We start from the raw sequence: 24201 nt of genomic DNA on the forward strand, positions 1-24201 counted from the left end.
AGCTTTGCACTGGGTGGATATACCTCATTTTTACGATGTTTACTGTCCTTTCCACGGCACAACAGCTTATGCACAACAACAGAAAAAAACAGCCATTAAAGCACATAATAATTATTACTAATTATTTATTTGGCAGGCGTCCTCATCCACACAGGACTCTCAGTTGCGGCCTGCCTTATAATTTATGGCCATTAGCTTTTAAGTGTTGTTAATTGCTAGTTAATCTGAAATATTTGAACACGCTTCTTGCACAATGAGAGTGAGCTCTCATGGGCCAGGTGACTCGGCTAAGACTTATTGGTGGATAGAAAATACATTTCACTCCATTAAATTACTGCCATGGTGAGGAAGAAATGTGAGGCGTACATCCTTTCAGAGGGCTCGGTAATTCACTGTCCTCTAAAATACCCAAGAGACAAGTTTAGAGAGACAAGTTTTTCTTACAGAACTGAATGAGAGGAAATGACAGATGAGTGCTGAAAATGTATAACCTTTTTTCATACAAATATTACAGTGGGGATTTATGAGTTGTAATGTTTATGAGTTGAGAAAAACTCTTAGCAACCCTCTAAGTAACTCAAATGTACTGAATGTTGTCTTGTACCAATGCAGTGTGTCTAAAAGTTAGACAATTTCTCTGTGGGTCATATAAATTTGCAATTTATATGCAGGAAAATAAACAGACACTGCTTAGAAGACACCATAATCTAGGGATAACTACATCATTTACATTTGACCTTTTCCATTTTGTACAGGTGAATATTTTCTTTACTTGTAAATAGTTGTTGTTTAACTGTAGCTAACAAGTTCATGATTGTGTGACCAACTAGTTTCGATCTTTTGTTAATTTGTCGAATTGTCACACCTGTGCTTAGATAAAGCCAGCTGTGAGTCGTTATTGCTTTGAACTAGGTAATTAGCACTTGCAAGTATTTAACTCTACACAGAGGCTGCCGATACGCTGCCCCCCAGGTCAACGAAAAGATCTCCACATGCCTGGCCGACATCTCCAAATGGATGGCCTCCAACCACCTAAAGCTGAACCTGGATAAGACAGATCTACTGTTTATCCCGGCCACGCTCTATACTCTACTCTTCAAGAGCTCTCAGTTACTGTTGACGGCATCACAGTAGCTTCGTCTACATCTTTGTTCTGGACTATTGCAAAGATGCAAAGCCTGCACCATTCAGCTGCTGCAGCTCATCCAAAATGCAGCTGCTAGGCTGATCTACAGCCTCCCTAAGTTCTCCCACATCACCCCTTTACTGAGATCCCTCCACTGGCTCCTGGTTGCAGCCAGGATCCGCTTAAAAACCCTGACCCTCACGTTTTTTGCTGCAAAAAAGTCTGCCCCAACCTACCCCCACGACCTCATCCTACCTTACACACCTGCTCAACAATTTCGCTCTGCCACATCGGGACACCTCACTCCTTCCACCAACAGAACGAAAGGCCCACGCTCCTCTCATCGTTGTTTTTCTATCATCGCCCCCCAGTGGTGGAATGAACTCCCCACCCACTTGAGAACAACTCCTTCACTCCAACCTTTCAGATGTGGGCTGAAGACACACCTCTTCAGACTCTACCTGGACTGACACCCTTGCCATTTGCCCTTGTAAATCTAAGATTCTTAGCTCGTACTAGCACTATCTCTTACATTGTATTTGTAGCACGTTTTTGCCTAGGTAGTGTAGCAGCACTTTATTGTCCCAGTGACTGTATTCAATATATGTAACCTCAGATCAGATTAGTTCTGTCTGGCTACACTGACCTTGTGCTCAGCTTCAGCACTATCTGCATTGTATGACCTGTACACATCTTGCCCTTGTGCCTGTTGTTTGCCCAGTATTTGCACTTTTGTACGTCGCATTGGATAAAAGCGTCTGCTAAATGAATAAATGTAAATGTAAACGTAAGTATCTTACGCAAGGGTACAATGCTAGTGGCCCACTCTGGGCTTCGAACCTATACCCTTCTTATGAAAGGTAACAAGTATAACTTCATTGCGCCGTTTGAAGTTGTTGAAGTTTGCTGTTTGAAGGTGTACCGTATTAGTTGCCCTATAGGCTGTATTTGTACAAATCTGATAGTACTGTGTCCTCAAACAGACCTTGCTCTCAGCTGAGAACTGTCTCATTGTGGAACTGTACACATCCTGTCCCTGTACTGTCGCTATACTTACTGTATGCAGTTTTGTACGTCTCTTTGGATAAAATCATCTGCTAAATAAATAAATGTAAATGTAAATAAGTTACAAGCACAGTTCTGTAAGCACTGCACCACACTACCATCCAGCAATGACAGTGGGAATCCCATGTATGATCTAATCCTTATTTCAATAAAACAGCCAACTGTACACAGTATTTTAAGGATGATATACAGATAAAATGTTTCCCCTGCACAAATCTGTGGTAAATCCAAACATACATGAATGCACAATGGCATTGGCAGTGAATGGATTGGTCATTTCAGATCGAATGCATTTCAGTGATAGTGGATATGTAGGAGAAACCTTTGCACAAAACCATGGCACACCATAGTTCATTCATGGTTTGAGTGGCGCATCTACAATGAGCTGAGAAAGGCTTGCTGCAGCCAAATGGTCATGCTCCACTTGTCTGGGACCTGGCCACCTTTGATTACAGTGCATTCAAAACAAGGATAAATGATATGGGTTCAGCGCAAGGTCTGAGCACCAAAGAGAGACCCCAGGAGGATGACTCATTTGAAATTTCCCACAAAGCGCAGTCTGAGGATTCTGTAATTTGAGGGAAAGTGTGAATTCAGAAGACAAAATTGGCACCCATATTGAACAAAATAAACTTGTTTCTTTCCTGTTTGCAGTGACAATGATGCAGAGAGACTTGAATCTGTGCTTAAATCCATTCAGTAAATGGTAATACTTCTACTTAATGGTATATCTCCCATAGAGCCACACTAGCAGTATGCTCCTTTTTTCCCTCAATATGTAGAGCACATCCATTACTTCAAAAGACTTAAAACCACAGCCTGTGAAGTGGGTTCTTGCTGGACTAACCTGTGAAAATCTGAAATACAGATGAGACCTAATATTTAATTATTTGAGCATTCAACCATGAGATAACAATGGATTACTTTGGATCAGTATTCTTATACTTACCAGTTGAAAAATAATAATAATAAAAAAAAACAAATCCATTCTTTCTCATCAATATTCATTAGGAAGAATCTAAGAGGCTTGCATACACTAAGGCAATTGATTTTATTGGTTTTCCAGACTGAAAGCATATGTGAATACAGTTCTCTTTGCAGTGTTTCATGTACACAGACATAAATAATGTGTTGAATGGGGCTTGTGGAAAAAAGAGGTAGGTTCTATCTTATGTTCAAACATTCAGTCTTAGGATCCATTGAATATTTGAATATCTAACTATTCTAAATAATATCATCACAAAACTAAAAATGCATTAATTCTTTTCTAAGTAAACAAACTGGCTCTAGCCATTTTATCTAAGAGAGTAATGTTTCAAGATATGCTATTACACCTGATTGTCATAAATTATTTAGGTTTCCTAGAATGATCTTGGAAACTCTGTGCTGATGAAGACAGTGCCTCTTCAGCATGCAACTCAAGAACCAGCTGTTACAGAACAAGGCTTTCTCAACATATGGCGAAGGCAACATCCTCATTATTGCTGACATTAAAACCAAAACCCTCATTGACCAGTTCTCCTGCCAAGACAAGCACAGACAGATTAAGCCTGTATCTACAGATGCGTGTGAATAGATTCTGCAACATGTTATGTAATCTGCGCTTAAAAACGCATTACAGTAATCACTAAGAGGATGAACCCATTCTACATCTGACATGACCGCTAGCAGTAAGGTGTATGCTAATGATAGTACAATGATCTTTGCGCCATGAGAACTGATACATTTTCCCCACATATTGGACAGGGTATAATCTCTTCTCTGGGATCTGGAGCATAGGGTATGGTGACTGGTGATAGGGTACAATGAAGACAAAGAGCATTTAAACATTTTGATAACAGACCTGTCAATCCTGTAAACAACAGAATATGATTTTATTATCAACTAACAAAGACATCCCAAACTATTAATATCAATCAACTGAGCAACACTCCAAACATCGTGTTTTGTAAATTAGTGAATATCCTGTGCACCACAACCATACCACATATGCGCAAATGACATACACACAAACAAAGTAACATTAAAATAAAGGTTGCTACAGTGCTCGCAGCGTCACAGTTATTGTGTAGAAGTACGCAGTGAAGCTGGGAAATAACACAGGAAACCCATAATATGGGCACTTCAGGCACTTTTGTGTATCCAAGTCACTGGAAATGACTGAGACTTTTTCCATGCAAAACGCCAATATCTCTAAACAGCCCTGGCCAACCCAGCTGTCAGGCCATTCATCCATGTCTCCAATAATTCCTCAGCTCAGAGCAAGCCCACCGGGAGTAACACTCGGTCTGTGTCTCATTTCACAAACTCTGGCGGGAAGGAGGAAAGAGTTAAAGCAATGTGTAGCCAGGCTGTATTGATCTGGACATCGTCGTACATTTCAAAAACAAATTAAACGGTGACTCATGCAGCAAGCTCCAGATGGGAAAGACCGAAAGGTGGGGGTGTTTTAAATTCTTTCTTGTGTATTATTTGATCACATTTAATCCCCTGGACGTCTTCTATGGCACTTTCAGATGAAGTTCACACTGGGAACTTGGGTGTAATCATATCTAAGAGTGATTTTATAAAAATCCTAAAATACAGATAAAGCTAGTTCAGAGTATTCTGTTTATGTGTATATAATTGTACCCGAACTGTAGCTTGATTACTAAGGTTCCACACTCATCTCAACGTGCAAACCTTTCAAAACAGCGTGGAGGATCACATCTGCGTTGCACATTTAACACTGTAATTTTACGATGACTCACAGTAGCATGGCCACATAGTTACGCCGCTCTACTCGTGTCTTTTTTGAATAACTACTTCTTTATCTTTTCAAAAAAGTGAAAAAGTCTATATTTAGCTATTTATCTAATGTTCGGGATAACGGCGTTCGATATACATTGAAAACTAAGAACCACGACAAACATTTCATGCACTAATTTTATACTGCCTGCATACGAGCAGCAAAAGCCACTGCTGATGTATGAAAACTAACCATATTTCCATAAGCATCTTCTAAAAATATTAATGTTTTCAGTAAATTCTTCAGGTGTATTGCAAATGCTGAATGATTTTTGGTACAACCACGAATTTCATAAACATATGGAACATAAATATCCTAGAGGGTCTTTACTTAAAGGGGGAGCATAGTTAATTAACAGGAATCAGTTCAGTTACATCTACATGTTATATAGAATAACGCGTGCTTTGAATAGTGTGTAGAATGTTCAGTTCAACCGACTGCATTAATAACGGTGCTGAACCATACTGCAAATTATTTGCTTAATGATTTCTATCCGACGACATCCTATCGTGTTATCGTATACACAGAGTTTAACAAAAATTAATGTGTGAATCAGAAAAATGACAACACTGAGTGAAAGTCAACGAGGTAACTAATAAGCAAAGAACGTCTTAAAATGTGATCAGATATGCAACGCTTACCTGATAGGCGTTTAGCTGTTCATCAGTAAATATCGTGTGCTTATTACCCATCTTAATCGAGTAATTTTTCTCTTATGCAGATGCATCACATTGGAAGTTCGAGGCGTTTTTTCTACTGTAGGCATTTAGGGCATGTGGATACGGCGTGGTCGGGCTGGAGAAAATTACAACCCTGCATTGAATTCCACCACTTGCGAGACTTAGAGCCCTGGAACAGTTTGTGCGGTTTCTGGAGCCAGTAACATTTAAACCGAATAGATAACGAAACAAAAATCAAACAATGTCCCGTTTATAGCTGATATGACGCCGCTTCACACCCCGTCCGAAAACGATCAAAGTGTCTCTCGAATGCTTCCAAGGTATGATTCGATGACGCTCACTAAGTCCTGCCGGCGCCAAATGTTTCAGCACTGATTGCTGTCCACTGTTGTGATACCTATATCCTCTCGGTAATAGTTCGGTCGTTTTCTAGACAGCCACAGGGTGGCGCCTATAAATGCATATTTACGAAATCCATGGCGTACCAGTCAGCCATCGCTCTGATCTCAGCACGCCGTACTAACGTAAATGTACGTGATTTCCGTGTAGTAATATTAGGGAGGTTACATCGAAACAGGCGCTGTAACGCCCACTCTCCGAGAAGCTCACCACTGTGAAAGGCGATCAGCCGTAGGCTAAACAAAACTACGATAATCGATGCGCTTTCTATTATTACTATTTGCAGCTTGTATTTGTATAGAAGACATCTTTAGTCGTGCCTGCTTACAGAGATTTGTATGTATTTTGGACAAAATGATCGTTAACAATACCTTGCACAATTTGAATCTGTGATTGCAACCTGCAGCCTTCTAGTCCTGTTCGTTGACGTCTGCCCCGCTCTGCAATTTATCTTTTAAACTGAAATTACAGAGCTGAGTTTGAACTGAAGTTGAAAAGAACAGCCCTCACAATTCCTATATAGATGACTTTGGAACTGCTGCCTGCGATCAATCACAAAATCATACCAAAAAACCAGGACTGGTTTCAAGAATATTTAGCAAATTGTCATACATTTAAAGTCCTGATTAGTTATTTGATCTCATAGTCACAGATAAAATTCTTTTCCATAATTCCATTATGCTGCCTGAAACCTTTAGATCACATCACAAACTGCAAGACGTTGTGCATTCATAAAAATGTAATTGCAGTGATGGAAGTCAACACTGCATTTTAGTTCAGGAATGTTATTGCTTAAATGAATGACGGCCAAAGGCTTGTCTGATATTTAAAGACCGAAATTTGGAGCGGGTGCAAAATATGGTCTACATCAGCAGAAATGTAGTGTTTCATATGAAATTCGGCAGTCTATTTTCAATGATTATCCTTTTTACTCGGATAGTAGTATGTTATTGGTCTTTGTCATTCATTCAAATAATTGTATTCAAAGTGCCAGTTAAGACAAGTAAAGCAAAGTATTCCTTATGCTGGCAAAAATATGGATTCCAAAGGAATACAATCTGGAGTAATATTGCTGGTGGTTATGGTGACAGGGTCCTGGACATGGTAAAGGCACAATACGTTTTCGTGAATCGAAGATCTGTGTTGAAAATTTAACGTTTTGCAATGATTATTTGCGCTAAATAACCAGCGTTCGTGACAATATCCCGGTTACCAAGGAACTCAAACACAAATGTAGCCAGGAAACTTGACTTCCGGGTGTCAGTTAGGTTAAGTAAATTATTTAATTATTTGCGCCTTCTGTAATGTGAGTTATTATTTTTTGCAAAGGCACGTCAAACAGATCTGTGTGTTATACAATTCGATTTGTAGATCGTAGCAAGCAACAAGCGCTCGGTTAATCCTTTGCCTTTTAGCGAGCAACCTTGCCAGCTAATAGTCAATAGTCACAACTTAGCCGGAGCAGCTTTATCTCGCTAGCTAAGTTAGCTTTCAACATACCAAGCCAACCAACACTGAAGCTATTACAGCCAGCAAGTTATTGTACCTGACGTATTAAATACTGGACAGGATGACAACAAAATTTAGAAAATCTATGCGTTTTGTAGCTAGCGTGTCTGTCTAGTCAGTCTAGACTAGAGGTAGCTAGAAAGTTCCTTTCTTGTATGGTGCTCCGCCTGCTAACAAAGTGGTAGCTACATACAGCTATCCGCCTATCAGTAGAGATCAGAGGATGGATACCAGAAGAGAAAAAGAGCAAGGTACGTGCTATAACTAGCTAACGGTAGCTATTTGCGAGTAACATTAGCAGCTCCTACGAGCTCTCTAGTAGATCGCCACAACGATTCAACAGAAGGCAAAGATGTCTGGAGGAAAATGAATGGGAAGGGAGCCCTCTCACGCACAGAGGCTCTTTCGCTTTGCCAGCGAGGGACTGTGGCCATGATTGACTGCAAGTCATCCTGGTTATGATACTGTGTTGGTATTTTAATATCGTTCGATATATATTTTAATACGTAGTCAAGCTATCTTCATTGGTAGACTCGTGTGTAATTTGGCGTGTAAATATGGGTAATTTAAATTCAGCAAATGGCTACATTATTGCAGAATGCACGCAGTACAATCAAGCCAAATATGTTCATAATATATCTGTAGATATGTTAATGTTAGTGAATTATTTTATGAAGAGTAGCCTACTTTATAAAAATATAGACAAAGAGCGAATTGTGTTGATATCATATGTGATTCGACACTACTGAATATTGCTACTAAGTTACTGAACTGATTTACGGGCCTCTGTCATTATTTAAGTGAACCAAATAGGTTATTTAAAGGATATATTTACCAAGAAGGTACACAGAGTGTTAGGAGACTGCACAGATAAATAATTAATGTGTTTGACACAAGGTATCTAAACGAATGCAAACAGGTGTTAATTTGAGGTTTGCAGGTAAAGTCTTCCAGTCCATCGTTTCATCGTTCCAGTCATCACCATTCACATAAGAATGCATGGATGGTTTTTGCATGATGATGCACACCAAATTCGCATTAATTGACGCTTTAAATGGGTGCGCTCTACGGTATTAATGATAACACTCTAAGTTTAAGCAATTTTTACTCAGTGTGAGTCCTTAAAATCCGTCAATTAATTAAATAGCATAGGAATGAGTGACTCATAATTCTGTTCGTAGGTCGGTAGACCGCCAGCGCAACAAAGAAAATTAAACGCTTCGATGCCTTTGGAGACACGTGATCGGCGCTGTCTTCGAGCCTGTCTCACAAGCACAGAAAAAAAACGTTGGCGCTTCGCTATTGTCCCATAGCATCAAGAAGAGAAAAAAAAAACAGCAGCGCTCAAGCAGAGTACACTTGTCATCGGCCTCTAATGAACCTCGGAGGTGAAAGCAACAGCAACTGGTGTCCTCAAAAAACCTTGTCTTTTTTGCCTTCAAATGTTTGTAAGCAGTAGCCGTATAGGATAATACAGTGGACTTGCAGCATTGTGAATCAGAATACACTGGGGCTTGAAGAGGAACATTATTACAACATATTTTTTGCTGCAAAAATGAGTCTTGACTTTTGTATTGTGCTACTCAGGTGGACAGGGAAAGCGTTGCTTGATTTGGAGCAAGTTCACACAGTGGCATTCTTGTGTCTTTACAGAAACCAGCTTCACGAAAATTACAGCTTTGTTGCTGAAGTCCAGGACAGGAGAATTTGAGTTGGAGTCAATTTTGTTCCTTAAACTCAGAAGTCTTGGTAGGAGTTTCATCAAATCTGTTTTACAACATTATTGTGTCTTTGGCATTAAGCTTTTATTCCAGGCTGGATAGAGTTAAACCCATTAGTTGTCCTTCCTTTTGTTTTAACAGGTGTATTTGATCTGGGATGTATAGGAGACTGCAAAAGTTTGGAGAGGCTGGATCTCTCAGGGAATAACATTACAAATTTAACTCCTCTGGCTTCTCTCAGACTGCTTCGTGTGCTTAATCTGTGTGCCAATCGGATTTCAAATTTAGGTAAGAATACTGTATTACCTTTTAAAGTGATGTTTTTATTTCAGTCAGGTTAGGTCTCTACTTGGTAGGTTATGCTATGTTAGGGTTTCAGCTGAATACTGCAGTAACATCCTTGTGTGTCTTGGTAACATCTGAGTCAGTTTCTTGTATTATACACAATTCAAGGTAAACCACATCAAACTTACTCTGTTTCACTGATTCTTAATGATACTCTTCACAAATCTTGGTTACAGAACCCATTTGCAGCTGTGAAAGTCTACAGAGCCTAAATGTTGCTGGTAACCTAATTAGCAGGTAATTACTTTTTTTAGCAATGCCACTTCATTTAGTAAAAATGGATGCCTTTTTGAAAACACCACCAGTCCAGATTAATTATTAAAGTTATCCAAAGTTTATCATCTTTAAGTCACCTTTCAGTGCCGCTGAAGAACATTTCTAAGAACTTCCATTGGTGAAAGTAATGTTTTTTGTACCTTTTTGTACCTCTGTGATTTCAGTACTGAAAGCCTTCAATGTCTTCAGTCTATGAAGAATCTGGAAAACATTCGATTAAAGGACAACACCCATAATTACACCAATCCAGGTAAGCAATTTGTGAACAGTGAGATTTTGCTGTTATTACCTAATCATTCTACAAATCATGTGCTAGTTTAATTATATTAGTCACACTAACAGATAAATTAAATTTGCTTGTAGAGTTTTATCTGTAATTAACAATTGGGTTAGAACAGAATGTGTTTTGTGTTTTTGCATCCTCGTGGGACCAAATGATTTTTATTGTTCATATTTATATCATTATCATTGTATGTAAGGTATTCTTGTAGGGTGTCTCATGAATTGCTAGTTTGGAGTGTAATTTGTGAAATGGTCTGTGTAAGTTCTTCTGTTAAAGTCATCATGGTAAATAAGATTTTATTGATTGCATGGTGAAATGTTAGTCCTTTGAAAAAAAAGCATAATGTTGTTTTGCTTTTTTTAGTTTGTAAAAATCCATCATATAGAAACATGCTTCTTGAAATGTTCCCAAACATCAAAGTATTGGATGGTAAGTGTTTTTACAGTTTTTTGTGACTTAGAGTGGTTGTACATGACAAGCTTTTCAGTAGTCCTAAGATGAATTCCTTTTTTATTGCCATGGTTACCTGTGCTGTATGTATGGTAAAATGCATATTGGGTTTACCTTTCCATTCTGTCTAAACGTGAACAATGGCCAAGTTTGAAACACAATACAATAAATTCTTGACACACAATAATAAACACAATAAATTATTATCTGCTATGTTCAGTTATTTGCCTCTCTGTATGATCCTGCAATCCAGGTCACCCCAATTTTGTCCCTGTTGTTACCTATGCTATCTAGGACTGTAATCATCCACTTTAACTTAATCTTAATGCTGACAATTAAATGAAATCACTCTCTGCAAAGTTCTTTGAACTATGGAATCCTTGGTCTGACAACAGGAAAAAGCACTGTTTTACAAATTTGTCCACAGTATACATTATATGTCTCAGTTATCTATTTACATGTTTACTTATTTTTAATCTATCTATTTAATCTATTCTATTTTATTTCAATGCAGGTGAAAGATTGGTGGGACGAGGAAGTGAGCTTTATCAGCTATGCAAAGACATTGATGAAGCCCTTAAAGGTTTTTGATTAATTAATTACATAATTTTTCTTTCTATAAATACTTAATGAAAAGACTGCATAGTTATAGGCTGTCGATTTTGGTAGGATAACAAATAACTGGTCCATTCTCAGGCAACTAAGATCACCTCTGATCTCAAGTGTCCAGCACCTCTAAAACACAGACTGTGGATGAATGGGTTGTTATAAATGCTAAGCATATATTGCCATGTATTTATTTGCTATCTGTTACACATACATGCACATATACCCAGTTTTCAATGCAATGTACAATATGACTGATCAGTCATGAAATATGTTTGTTGTTCTGAAGCAAAGAAAGCTTCCTCATTTTTATATTTTAATCAAGCAGTATTGGTGGACTTGCCCCGAACATTTGAATTCCTGTTGGAACAATGTTGTAATGCATTCATACATTATGGTGAGATGACTACTAACCCTGTGCATAAAGTCTTTCCTGTCTTTCCCAGCTGGCACCTATAAAAATGGGCAGCTGATGGAATTGGCTGACTGTAAACCATGGGTTGAAGACGGTTTCTGGGAAATAAAGAGGTCCAGCAATGCTATCATTGAAGAGGCCTGTAAACAGTTCAACGGTATGTTTAGACCTGCCACGGTTAGTAGAAATGCCTTTGTCGTCTTCATTATGGGAAAGAAAGTCACGTATATATATACAAAAAATGTATATGCACATACAATTTTACTCAAAGGTCAATTGACCAAATTGTTTGTAATTAAAATACAGGTTTTGGCATATTTATTCCAATACTCAATGTTAAGAGTTCTTTTGTTATATGTAGAGGTCTATGTGCATTTTTCCTCATCACCCTTAGATACAAATTTAGGTGTGCATGTTTCTATTGATACTACTCATTTTAATTATAACAAACTGAGTGATATAACAACCTCATTATGATAATGAGTGCAAATACATACTGTTTTTGAATGACAATTCATTACTGTGTCCATTCATACCAATATTTATTGGCATGTAGTTAAAGAATTTGCGCTTGCAAACATGGCGTTCAAACTTTAAGATGAACGAGCAAAGTTAAAAAAAAACTGTAAAGACTGGAAAGACTGTCAGTACTTTACCTCTCTAATATCAGTCAACCAGTTAAACTTGGTTTTGTCCTTCCCCGCAGATGTTCTCAGCGAATGCCGACTCCTGAACACCAAAGCTTCACATATGATCACTCACTCCGAAAGGACCCTCGGCGGCAAGAATCAGCCAAAGCAGTACGCAGTGTGAAAGCCGCAAATCTAGCTGCATAAGAACAACATTGTGACATTTACACATTAAAACTGTGTAGTGATGTTGTATCCTAAATCAAGTTTGTCCTCCCAAGGCATTTTTTGTGATTAGCGTTAATGCTGGAATCCTTACATCCTTTCTGTGCTGCGGCAGGGTCCTGTTCATAGATTTCAGTGGAGTCCCAACTGCTGTACTCTGTTGGACCCGTTCTCATCTCAGGATGCTGTTCAGCTGTTTACCTTGCACGCAAAGCACAAAACACAAGCCACTTGTCTTGCTTAAAGCTATGCTGCTATTTAGTTTGTGGAATTGTGCTAGCTTATTATATTTTTTTAAAACTGTATATGAACAGTGACAAAGCTTTTCTGTATTTATGAATTGATTGCATTGATGATTTCATTGGAAATATTTTCATTTCTCCCTTGGAGTTTGCTTTAAGAGTGATTTCAAAGATTTCAGAGTTTCTTCAGTATACACAAATGTTATGAAAAATACATTTCTTCTATTGCTTAAATTATCTATCTGTCTAAGTATCTACATTATGTCCTCAATGTTGTGAAATATTCTGTGAGGAGAAAAAAACATTAAATGAAAACTTATTTGTTATCAATTTAGTCTGATGAAGCTTGCTTATTAGGAACCGGTAAAATGTTTGTTGAGGTACTTTCTTTCAAAATATCCTACAGACATGTATCTGCATATAAAATGATCAAATTAGCTCTCTTTTGGGACTTAGGACGCATCCAAATTGTTACGGCATGCACATTTTTCTGTCTTTCAAGGATATTTAAAGTACATTATTATTATTATTATTATTATTCATTAGCTATAGTAGTTGTAGTATTTTAATAAAACATGTTAATTGTTATCATGTAAAAAAATTGCAATGACTGATAAATTCAGATGAGAGGTACATTCCTCTTAAGATAAGTTGCAGAAGAAAGGAGCCGCTCAACTGCTGGTCTGCAGCCTCCACTCCGATAGGGGATGCAAGCCTTTTTTGATGACGCCGCGTGTAGACATGGAACGCGCTTGCCGAGACCCTCTTTGTGGGTGGGGAGAAATTACTCATTGTTTTTCGTGCTGGAAGGGATGCGTGCCAAACGAGTTGCCATGGCATGTATGAATTCCCCAACTATCGTGGTGACCCTTTGCATGGAGAAATTATCCGGGTGCACGCATCTCGATTTGCTCGCATAAGAAACTCCTGTTATACCTAGCCTACTACACACTGCGCTACAATGAGCATATAGGAATAATACATGATCCCCTCAGGCAAAACTGGCAAGCTTCTCCACTCAAGTTGAAGCTTCACTTGGCAAAAGTAAAGACTATTTGTTTTTAATTTTACTGCGTGATTTGCCTGCTTATATTACCTGCACTATCAATAAATACAGTTAAAAAGGGATTAGACTGTGGAAAATATGAGACCATCACACGATAATTGTTTTTTTTTTTTTTTTGCAATTTTAATATTTTTTTCCTGTCTGGAACAAATAAAATTTTCTTGTTGTTTGTAGGATCGTTCATTTGTTGTAGATATCATGACCATGCTGGTATTCTTTTCATGAGTTTTCATGTAAGATGTTGATGTCCTTTTTGCAAATAACAAGAAAACTGTCAGTCAGGCTTGGTACTGCAAATCTTTTCTATATCGTAGGAAAATTATGAGAACGTTGTTAGACGTTCACTGATTTCATTAAATGCATGCTGCACACCCATTTACACTCAAATCTTTTGAAATATCCGTTTTGGTGGCAAAATCAGTGGTTGGAAATCAGTTACGATAAAAACAGATGGAAAGAACAGTTGCATATATTTTAACTTGACCTATCAAATAAAAAAGAAATGTGAAAATATTCCTACGGGGTGATTTGATTAAGAGATCGTTGGACACTTTTTAATTAAGAGTGGGCGAATTGTTCATGGAGTATGGCACAGACGCAGTCGGAGACACATATATAGTTGACAAATAGAGTGAGAGTGAGAACTGATTGTAATCACCGAACGGGAGTTGTTTTTAAAAATCTGGCAACCTTACATGCAGTCACTGTCAAGCACTGGAGAGCTCCCTCTGTGCTTTCAGATGTGGTCAGAGCCTTGGATTAGCTAAGCAGGTCCAAACGTGTCTGTGAGAATGGCTGGGAACGCGTTGAGGTCAACGGTAAGGGAATGGTTATATACTGTGAGCGGAACACAGACTTTGCTATGTCAACTACATTTCCTAGTTAGATTTAATGCTCTGTGATTTACATCACTGATAATGCTAGCTAGCTAGGTGAAGGTGTTGAAAGCAATGTGGGAGGAATTCCATAGAGGCCCGTGTCCGTGTCCTTCACTCGGGTTTCCCACGTTTTATGTGCTGCAGAAATATCCTGCTAACTGAGTAACTAAACTGAGTAGATGCGAGAACCTGCTCACCAACTCGTTTTCACCTGCGGACCTGAATGTCTTTTCGCATGAATTTTCAAGTGAAGCTGGTCATGCCCTTAGCAAGCCGTTAACTAGTTAGTTGGCTAGCCAACTAATTAACATGTGTGATTCAGGGATTGACAATTGACGGCCTCTCCAGAAAGCTAACCTAACATCTGTATTGATGTAGACTAATTGCGTGGATTGCGATGTGATGTGGCTAGCTGTAACTTCGGCCAATTAGCTAGCTAGCAAGCCGGGTTTTAAATGCTGGAAACGTTAATAAACTATGTATTTGACATTTTGCAGATCATAAATCTTCTGGGAAAATTTGGGTTACGACTTACTGACAAGAGTAATTCCCAGACACAGGAAGTAAGATTTCAAATAGAATCTAGCTTGCTAGCATCTTATCGTCAATTTAGCCTGACAGATATAGTTAGCTAGCTAGCTAAATTGGCCATGTGTGCCTTTCGATTGCATAAAACATATGGTGTGATTTGATTTAACAGTTGTTCAGGCTAATTCGTCATTCGCAAATAAGAGCTAGCTAGCTAGCTATTTGCTGATCGCCATAGCAAGCTAGCTAATCCCCCATCCCAGTGAAGCCAAGGTCACTTCAGCATATGTATAACACATGATATCCGCACAACCAATGCCAAAGGTACCAAGATGTACGGACGGGCAGTCGAGTGTTAATTTGGAAATGCTAAATTGCATAATGTCGACGTTGGTTAATATTCCTGCACACCGATTTCAAGTTGGCTGTAGTAGTCATGTCAGTCACTATTGCAGAATACCACTGAAACATGACTCCGCATGCTTTTGGTATTTTCTCGACTCGTTACCATAGTCACAGAAGCAAGGCTGCCAACTCGCACACATTGCGTTAGCCTGTCCTCTATTGAGTGTCCCTGTGAATTCGTTTGTGGTGGCATCGCTGCAAAGGAGAATTGCGTTGTAACATTTTAACCATGTGTTGTAGAACAACGGTATATAATGCTTCAAAGAATTCCAGCTAAAATTTTGTGTTTGGATATTGAGCTGTAAGGATACCAAGATACATTGTGTAAGTTTGAGTCACTACGCACTGAGACATCCAAAAATGGACAAACCCTTACATTTGTCGAAACAACAAGCATGGACGTTTTGCAGACATGTGAAGTACACCCTGCTTTGAAGTGATATGGCTTCCTTGGAGTAACATAAGCACTGAGCAGTCATTCTTTTCCTCTTGACAGAGGGGTATATTTGGAAGACCCTAACACGCCCTAGTCTAGGACCACACGTTTAGTGAGTGTTGTGTCCAGATATTTTATTAAAGACCCCGCGTTTGCAATTTTCCATGTTGAAAACATGCCAGGGGTAAAATATGAACTTCCAACAAGCAAGTGTGTTGAAAATGTGTGTCCTTTGTATTGCTTTTGTGTGTCTCTATTGTTCAAAAGCCACGCTGTGGGGTTTTAAATTACAATTCAGGGCTGACTGGGGTCTATGCAATAACTGCACCCCTTTGATTTTGAACCATGAATTAATGCCCTTGTATTCTCCAGCAAAGCTGTATCTTGACAGAAGTGTTAATATTAAGAAACAAGGGTTTGTGGATTGTTTAATTTGTTTCGTGTTCTTAGGGTAAATCAAATTGCTGTGACTGGATGTATGTCACAGTAGAGAATGTAATTTCAGATCAGGCACCGACACAGTGCTGATTAATCCCTGGTCATTGCTGGCTTTGCATGTTCATGTATGCACTTATAGCTTTACAAATATAAATATTAAGTGTTGGTCATTGTAAAGGCTGGGACAGTAAGCCCTTTTGGTGATATATCTTCATATATTAAATAAATGACAAGTATTTGAAAAACTGTCAGTCACCATTTTGTGAGGAACTGATGCTGCTGGAATGCATATTTGTGCCAATTGACCAAGTCTCAAACAGTCAACATTGCATTTCCATTGGATGACTTTATCCTTAGTGTACCTAGAGGTACCTAGAGGTACTTCACCTTGTTGGAGTAAAAAGGTATTTTTACATCAGTTGTCATCAGCTGACAAGTTTGCCCAGTGCAAGCTTTCACCGACCTCACAATGGTTCAGAATCCTGCTCCGCCTTTTTGAGTTTTTCCACATATTCTCATTGTTCCATTCAGCAGAAACAGTTCCTGCTGTCTTTGCAGGAAGCTCACATGCTGGTGAGCTCCCTGCAAAGTGCTGGTAGCATTTATTATGCTCATGTTGGCTTAGTCTGTGGAAAAAGTCAGACAGTTAATAATAATAATAATAAGTCGATATGTTGTCCCAGCCTTACTGGTCAGTGTCAAAACACTGTTAGCTGCCCTTGAGCTTGCTGCATGATGCTTCAAAGATTTGTTTAATCAATAAGGAAATGGTACATTGCAGTTGATGTTTGGTATAGAGACAACCCCCCCCCCCCCCCCCCCCTATTCCGGGACAAAATTGCCACCTTTTGCAGTGTTACTGTTTGTGTTTGTGCATCAATTTCAAAGTAATTTCACTTTCACACACATTCACACACACCATGATACACATTAGGGTGCAGGCAGATAATCAGGATCTTTTGGCTAGAAATGTCATAAACTCAAACTATTCAGTCACCACAGGCAGGTTGGGTTAACTTACTCAGCCTGCCTGTGGTGACTGAATAGTTTGAGTTTCTGACATTTTTCATCTTTTCTGTCATGGGATTTACCTTAAAAAGTGGTGGTACTGGTACACACACAAGGCTACTATCACAGTGTCTTTAGAGTAAAGAATCCTTTGACCATAAGGTACACATGACTATTTGTAAGGTAAAACTATAGATCATGGCTTTGTAATATAGGTGTTACTGAAACCTGTTTATAAATGTCTCTGGATATATATATATATATATATTTTTTAATATTCTTCTGTCTATAGTTATCCCGTGTCATAGGGGCCGTGCAGAGCCAGGCTCCAGGTACAAGAACCTTCACCAGAGGGGTAAGTCAGTCCTCACAGTCTGCAACAGTCTGTTTCTGGTCACTGACCTCTTGCATTTTGTGCTTGGTGTCATTTGACAAGATGCTTCCAAAAAAGAAAGAACCCCTGAGCAGGTTTTGTTTGTCTCAGGGAAGACTGTATTGTACACTTGTAACATTTGTGCCACAGCCAAGCCAAACTCATACGTTTGCGTTCACTGATCAGCTCACTCTGTTTGCCAGTGTCATCCTGTAAGCTCTCAGACAAGTGCTCATGTCTGCATTAGAGCAGAAAATATAGGAAATTGCCGAAATGGTCCATAACAACACGCCTGACATGGACTGTTGTCAGCTTACATGCTATGAAATAGTGATATTAAGACATGGATTCACTGTGAGAAGGTACCAGACTGTTGAGAGTATGTATGAGAAACTGTACTCTGTCCTTCTACAAGGTCAGCTTGATAGCATGGGGAAGCAAGCCCTGGAATCTTTTTAGGGAGTGTTTTCCAGATTTTTGAAACCCAGTATGAACCAGGGAATTGCAGTGACGTGTTGCTGTTCTCCTCTGTTTTAGCTGAGAGAAGAATAGAGAGGGTTTTCTTCTCGACTATTTTAAAATTCTGAACTTTCTGTTCTGTATTTGTATATTGATTTAAACACTTTGTACTTGATTCTTTGCGTTCAAGTTGTTTTCACACATAGAAGGACTTACAGATGATGGTGTAATGGTTGTATTTGCTTTGTTTTGTCCTGTAGATTCAGACTGTTACATTAATCCCTGGAGATGGAATCGGTCCAGAAATTTCTGGTGCAGTTGTGAAGATATTCGAAGCTGCAAAAGTAAGCTGCCAAAAGCACAGAATTTAGTATCTTTAACTCCATTTTATGTCATGGAAAATGCCTTGAATTAGGTTTTTTTAATTTAGGCATTTCTTGAGGTGACTGAGTGTGTTAAAGGTGGAATAGGTGTGAGAGAACAAGAAGTATTAAGTTCATTTTCCCCAATAATTTCTCAGTATGTTTCATATATTTCTCAATCTGTCTTTGTTTCGTAATGGAGGAAAAGTTTATTTAGTAGAGGACAAATGCAATTTAAGTTAATTCATGTTTGAAGATTTTTTCAGAGGTGTGGTGCACATTGCATACACAGCCATTTTTAAAGGGAAGTAAAGGATAAAGCTTGATATGGTCATTGTGAACTGCTGGGTGAATATGCATCTGAATGTCTTCTCCCTTTTATTTAGGCCCCAGTCCAGTGGGAGGAGAGAAATGTCACTGCTATTAAAGGACCAGGCGGGAAGTGGATGATTCCACCTGAAGCAAAAGAATCCATGGACAAGAGCAAGATCGGCCTGAAAGGTATCTGTGCATTCATCCCCTTTCAAACATCCTCTTTAAATGAAGGGCTGGTTCATTCAGCTTACTGAACCAATCAAGGTTCAGTAAGCGTAATGCATTTGGTGTGCAGGACCTTTGAAGACACCAATTGCGGCTGGACACCCCTCGATGAATCTGCTGCTGAGAAAGACCTTTGACCTCTACGCCAATGTGCGTCCATGCGTGTCCATCGAGGGCTACAAGACCCCATACACTGACGTGGACCTGGTCACCATCCGCGAGAACACGGAAGGAGAGTACAGCGGGATTGAGCATGTGGTTCGTACCTCATTTAATAGCCCCTGCAGTTTTGACTGAACAAAAATAAAAACAGGCAAAGTGTACTGTCTCAAATGAAATGTGCCTGAATTGAAATAATAATAAAAAAACTCCTCACACCTTTTTATTTTCATGCCCCCTGACCATTTTTACTCCATGAAACATACTATTTAAATGCCAGAGTATTTTTTGGTCTTTCTTCTACTGTGTAATTTTAAGTACTTTAAATAAAAAAACCTAAAAGAAATAAATGTTAGGTTGACTTATGTAAGTATTTATGCCCCAGAGGTGGCCGAATCCACATGCACCTGTGCATTTAATTCTCTCTCATAGTCTCTCACACAGTGCTAGCAGCATTGGAGAGAGCACACAGCTTGTTTTTCAGGCCCATTTTTTCCACTAGGTAAGAAAATAGAAATAAGACTCACAAAGCAAGAGTTAAATACCCTCCACCCATCTTTTCTTCCCCAAAATTCAACTGTGAGAACATCTGTGTTCACCGCATTCTTGCTCGTATCGACTGTCTGTTCCGTCAGTTCGTGTAGCAAGTGAATGCGGTGCGTGCTAACTCCTCAACTATCTGTGGGGCATCACCGTCTGCATAAACTACTTTACCAAATCTGCCAAGGACTAGGTTTTTTTTGTCTTGCGTAAGTAATATAGATGTGATGCATTTTTAAAACTAATGACAGTTACTGCAGCATACTGGCATACTTAAGACTCTTTTAAGGTAGAATGCTGTATTTTTGTTGTCAGTTATAATAGTTTTTTTTTATTTTACCCATGAACCCCTTGTTCAGTGTCCATCAACCTGTTGTATTGCATCGTTACATATTAATTATCTCACCTGTAGATCATGTGAAGTGGGTCACACTGTTCCTCTGGTCATATATTTTGAGTAGTAGGATTCAGATGCTCCTGTTTCCCTTCTGTATTACAGATTGTTGAGGGAGTCGTACAGAGCATTAAGCTCATCACTGAGGAGGCCAGCAGACGCATTGCTGAGTATGCATTTGAGTACGCCAGGAATAACCAAAGAACCAGTGTCACGGCTGTTCACAAAGCCAACATTATGTAAGTATAATTTTGAACTGAAAGACCATAATTATGCAACCGGTTCAGTGAGTTAAGTACAGACCCAGATCTTGTGTTGTGCATAGACAACTTCAGGAACTTGCTGTACATGGAGAAACAGCTGTAAATATCTATGATCAACTTAACATTCTGTAATGTAATAATTGGGGGGGGGGGGGGGGGGGCTATGAATTGGTTTGAATTGGAAAATAACACACACTGCATGGTGACAAACTGAAAGGACCTTTAATAGTTCAGGAAGTTTTTAGTGGGTCAGGACAGCCATGTGTACATTCTTTGAAGGCTGCTGTTGAAATGAAAAATGCATTTGTTGCTTGCAGATAGGAATTAAATGCTGATTCATCATTCATGAATTAGTGATTGGTGATTTGCATATGTCATTGAGGAGTTATGTGAAGAATGTCTCAAATATATAACTGGGTCCTTTCCTTTTCCAAATACGTTTCTGCTAAGGCAAAGCACAACATATTCAATATTTTTTCCATTTTCACCCTTTAAAACATTGTTGAATTAAGGTGAATAAATGCATCTTCCTTGTCCTTCACTTCCTTTATTCCAGGCGCATGTCTGATGGACTGTTTCTGCGGAAGTGCAGAGAGGTGGCTGAAAACTACAAGGATGTGAAATTCACAGAAATGTACCTGGACACCGTTTGCCTAAACGTATGCACGTTCTCTTTTCCTACACCTTACTTTCAGCTGTAAACTTGGGACATCCCAAACTGAATATCATTTTTTCCCTTTTAGATGGTACAAGATCCCACACAGTTTGATGTGCTGGTGATGCCAAATCTGTATGGTGATATTTTGAGGTATGTTCAGCATTCACAACCACACAGGTTCACACTTGCACAGGGTCATGACATTTGCAATAAAAATGTGTTTTAACCATATCTGGAAAAAATGCATATACATTTGTTCATTACAGCAGGTGGTCCTGAATCAAACTGAACTGAAACGTACATCGACCCAGTCCATAGTAATATGTAGTCAACAGCCATCTGAGAATGATATTGTTGCAGTGTCTTGCCGGCAGTAAGTGAGAGTGTGTTTTCTTTTTAGTGATCTGTGTGCTGGGCTGATAGGTGGTCTGGGAGTGACACCTAGTGGCAACATTGGAGCCAACGGTGTTGCCATATTTGAGTCGGTATGTGGAATATCGCTTCTTACTCACCTACAAGTAGATTGTTGACCAGTGTGATGCACAATAGGTGCACAAATGTTCTCCATCAGCTGTCAGCAGTAATGCTTGGCACATGGAAATATTAAAGCATATTACTGTCATTTAGCGGACATTCTTATCTAGAGTGACTTGCGAAGCTTGCACTTAATACAAGTTATCAATTTGTACAGATGTACTGATTCAATTGTGGCTTAAGTGCCCCAGTGGGGAATCAAACCTGCAACTCTTTGGTTAACTAATGTGAATAAGGATCCTTTCATATTGCTTTAAGTCTGATTTTGAGAGTTAATTCTGCTTAATGACTGTCCTCCTTGGTAGGAGTGGTAGCTTTTTAAATGCAACCTTTGTCCCTCCCAGGTCCATGGAACCGCACCGGACATTGCAGGCAAGGACCTGGCCAATCCCACTGCCCTCCTGCTCAGTGCCGTCATGATGCTGCGGCACATGGGGCTACACAGCTATGCTAAGAAGATCGAGACTGCTTGCTTTGACACCATCAGAGACAAGAAGGTGGGGTTCTGCATGTCAGGGCTGCTGTGTAGTTTCCTGTGACTTACCACTGAGGAATATGAGGATGTGTTGGAATTAAATGGCACCTATAGTACCAGTCAAAAATTTGGATGTACCTGATTAAGATCGTTGAAAACATGCATTCAAGGACACATGCTTGAAATTTGTTTCTTAGGCATCAACTTCGCTATTTATATTCCAAAAATGTTTCATTAAAAAAAAATGATTTTGACTATTTTGAAGAATATTAAATATAAGATAGTTTTGATTTGTTTAACACTTTTTTTGGTCACTGCATAATTCTAACGGTGTTGTTTCATAGTTTTGATGTCTTGAGTATTATGCGGAAAAAAGTAAAAATAAAGAAAAGCCCCTCTATGAGCAGGAGTACCTAACTTTTGACTGGTACTGCATGGCTACTATTTGGGTCTATTTAGAAAAATATCAGTCTGTCTCTGTTTAATTGTCATTCTCAACTTATTAACATTTGGAGGTTGAAAGTAAATGAAGGATTTTTGATAATTCCAGATGATTTGAAAAATGTCCCAGGCAACATGTGTAGTTGGACATACCAAACACACAGTAACTCGAAGTTCTCTTTAAGGCTGATTCATGCATGCTTAGCACTCTTCATCCAATCACTCTCCCTTGGTTTTAATTTCACACAGAACAATGTTGTGTTGCCTTGTGTGCCTAAGTATTCCAAACTGTGTTTAACGTGAGGTGTGACATTTTCTACTGTTTGTTCCCCTCCCAGGTTCTGACCAAAGACCTCGGTGGAAACTCCAAATGTTCTGAGTTTACACAAGAAATCTGCCGAAGAGTCCAGGACATGGATCAGTGATGATGCTTACTGGAGGCAATATCAGCTGTGTTTGGGCTCCAGCCTGAAGCACTACAACAAATCAAGCTTCATATCATTCGAAAAATTGACGCACAAAATTGAGTGTATACGCTGCATGTGTGTGTGTGTATGTATGTGTATGTATACACATACACATGTGTGTATATATATGTCAGTACATACATAATAACATAATATAATGTTGGTACGGAAACAGAATGACTCCTGTGGGATGACCTCCTGAATGTTTTATTTTCCAACCAAAACACAAAGTACCGTCTTACATTCTGCACTGTGGTCCTTCGGTTAATGTGATTGTGAGATATTTTCCTTTGTTAAAAAAAAATATATATATATATATATATCTGCTTAAATGTTCTCTATTTATTGTCTGATTTCGGCCTTTGGTCCGAGATATTTTACTATGTGGTCTTTGTTGAGCTGTGTGCTGATTGGTCAGTGTGGATGTAACTCAACTGGTTTCAGAATTCATTACCTAAAAAGTTAGATATTTTGAATGAAGTTTCCTCTATTGTGAGCTCATTTGCTATGAGTATACGAGTATAATAAACAAGTTATAATATGGGCATTTTCAAAATCAAACATGTTTCCTTCTCACCCAAGCAAATTAGATTCACCGTACAGGGGTTTGTAAATGAGTAACAATGTTTTTACTATATCATGGGTCTTAATTCCCCCACTTAGGGATGGTTAGGGGATTGATCAGGGGACGGCTGTTCAAATGAAAATATTATGTAGTATGACACATTGTCTTCTTGGGTAGGGGAAGGCATCAGATCTAAATTTAATCATTTACTCCACTGCCATTTTTAAGCAGGTGTAAAAATGTTCAGCTGTTACATCCAGTCTTAAGAGTGGAGCAGATTTCAGTTCAGACCAAGCATGACATCAACAAAGCAATGGAACAGGTCTACATTGTTTCAGATCAGTGAACCCTGATTACTGTGTTCCTTCTCAGAAACAATCAAACCCAAACTAAAGTCTACTTTGAATTGTGTATTTAGAGAAACCTCACCAACAGCAACAGTTTTTAATCAAA

At 38.9% G+C, this 24201-nt stretch overlaps 3 protein-coding genes across 3 annotated transcripts in view; 2 read left to right on the forward strand and 1 right to left on the reverse strand.

Annotated features, from left to right (window-relative positions):
- The window catches only part of LOC118782384 (calcium and integrin-binding family member 2-like), a 33670-nt gene extending 27626 nt beyond the window's left edge, over positions 1-6044 (reverse strand). Inside the window, exon 1 of the mRNA XM_036535713.1 lies at positions 5621-6044. Coding sequence (XP_036391606.1) covers positions 5621-5671 — 51 coding nt within the window. The 5' untranslated portion in view covers positions 5672-6044. The remainder of the gene's footprint in view (positions 1-5620) is intronic.
- A 1607-nt stretch (positions 6045-7651) lies between these two features.
- On the forward strand, positions 7652-12738 carry LOC118782425 (leucine-rich repeat-containing protein 61-like). Its single transcript, XM_036535782.1, has 9 exons — positions 7652-7818; positions 9221-9316; positions 9430-9576; positions 9810-9870; positions 10074-10159; positions 10556-10621; positions 11157-11225; positions 11695-11820; positions 12370-12738. Exons 1-9 carry the CDS (start codon positions 7791-7793, stop codon positions 12474-12476), a joined length of 786 nt encoding a protein of 261 aa, XP_036391675.1. The 5' UTR covers positions 7652-7790; the 3' UTR covers positions 12477-12738.
- Positions 12739-14576: 1838 nt separating this feature from the next.
- LOC118781907 (isocitrate dehydrogenase [NAD] subunit alpha, mitochondrial) lies at positions 14577-24130 on the forward strand. The gene is made up of 11 exons (XM_036535051.1): positions 14577-14643; positions 17811-17873; positions 18611-18694; positions 19099-19213; positions 19323-19510; positions 20451-20584; positions 21165-21267; positions 21352-21416; positions 21667-21751; positions 22145-22297; positions 23055-24130. Exons 1-11 carry the CDS (start codon positions 14617-14619, stop codon positions 23139-23141), a joined length of 1104 nt encoding a protein of 367 aa, XP_036390944.1. The 5' UTR covers positions 14577-14616; the 3' UTR covers positions 23142-24130.
- The last annotated feature ends 71 nt before the right edge of the window (positions 24131-24201 follow it).

This window comes from Megalops cyprinoides, chromosome 8 (assembly GCF_013368585.1).
Source record: "Megalops cyprinoides isolate fMegCyp1 chromosome 8, fMegCyp1.pri, whole genome shotgun sequence".
Taxonomy (NCBI): domain Eukaryota; kingdom Metazoa; phylum Chordata; class Actinopteri; order Elopiformes; family Megalopidae; genus Megalops; species Megalops cyprinoides.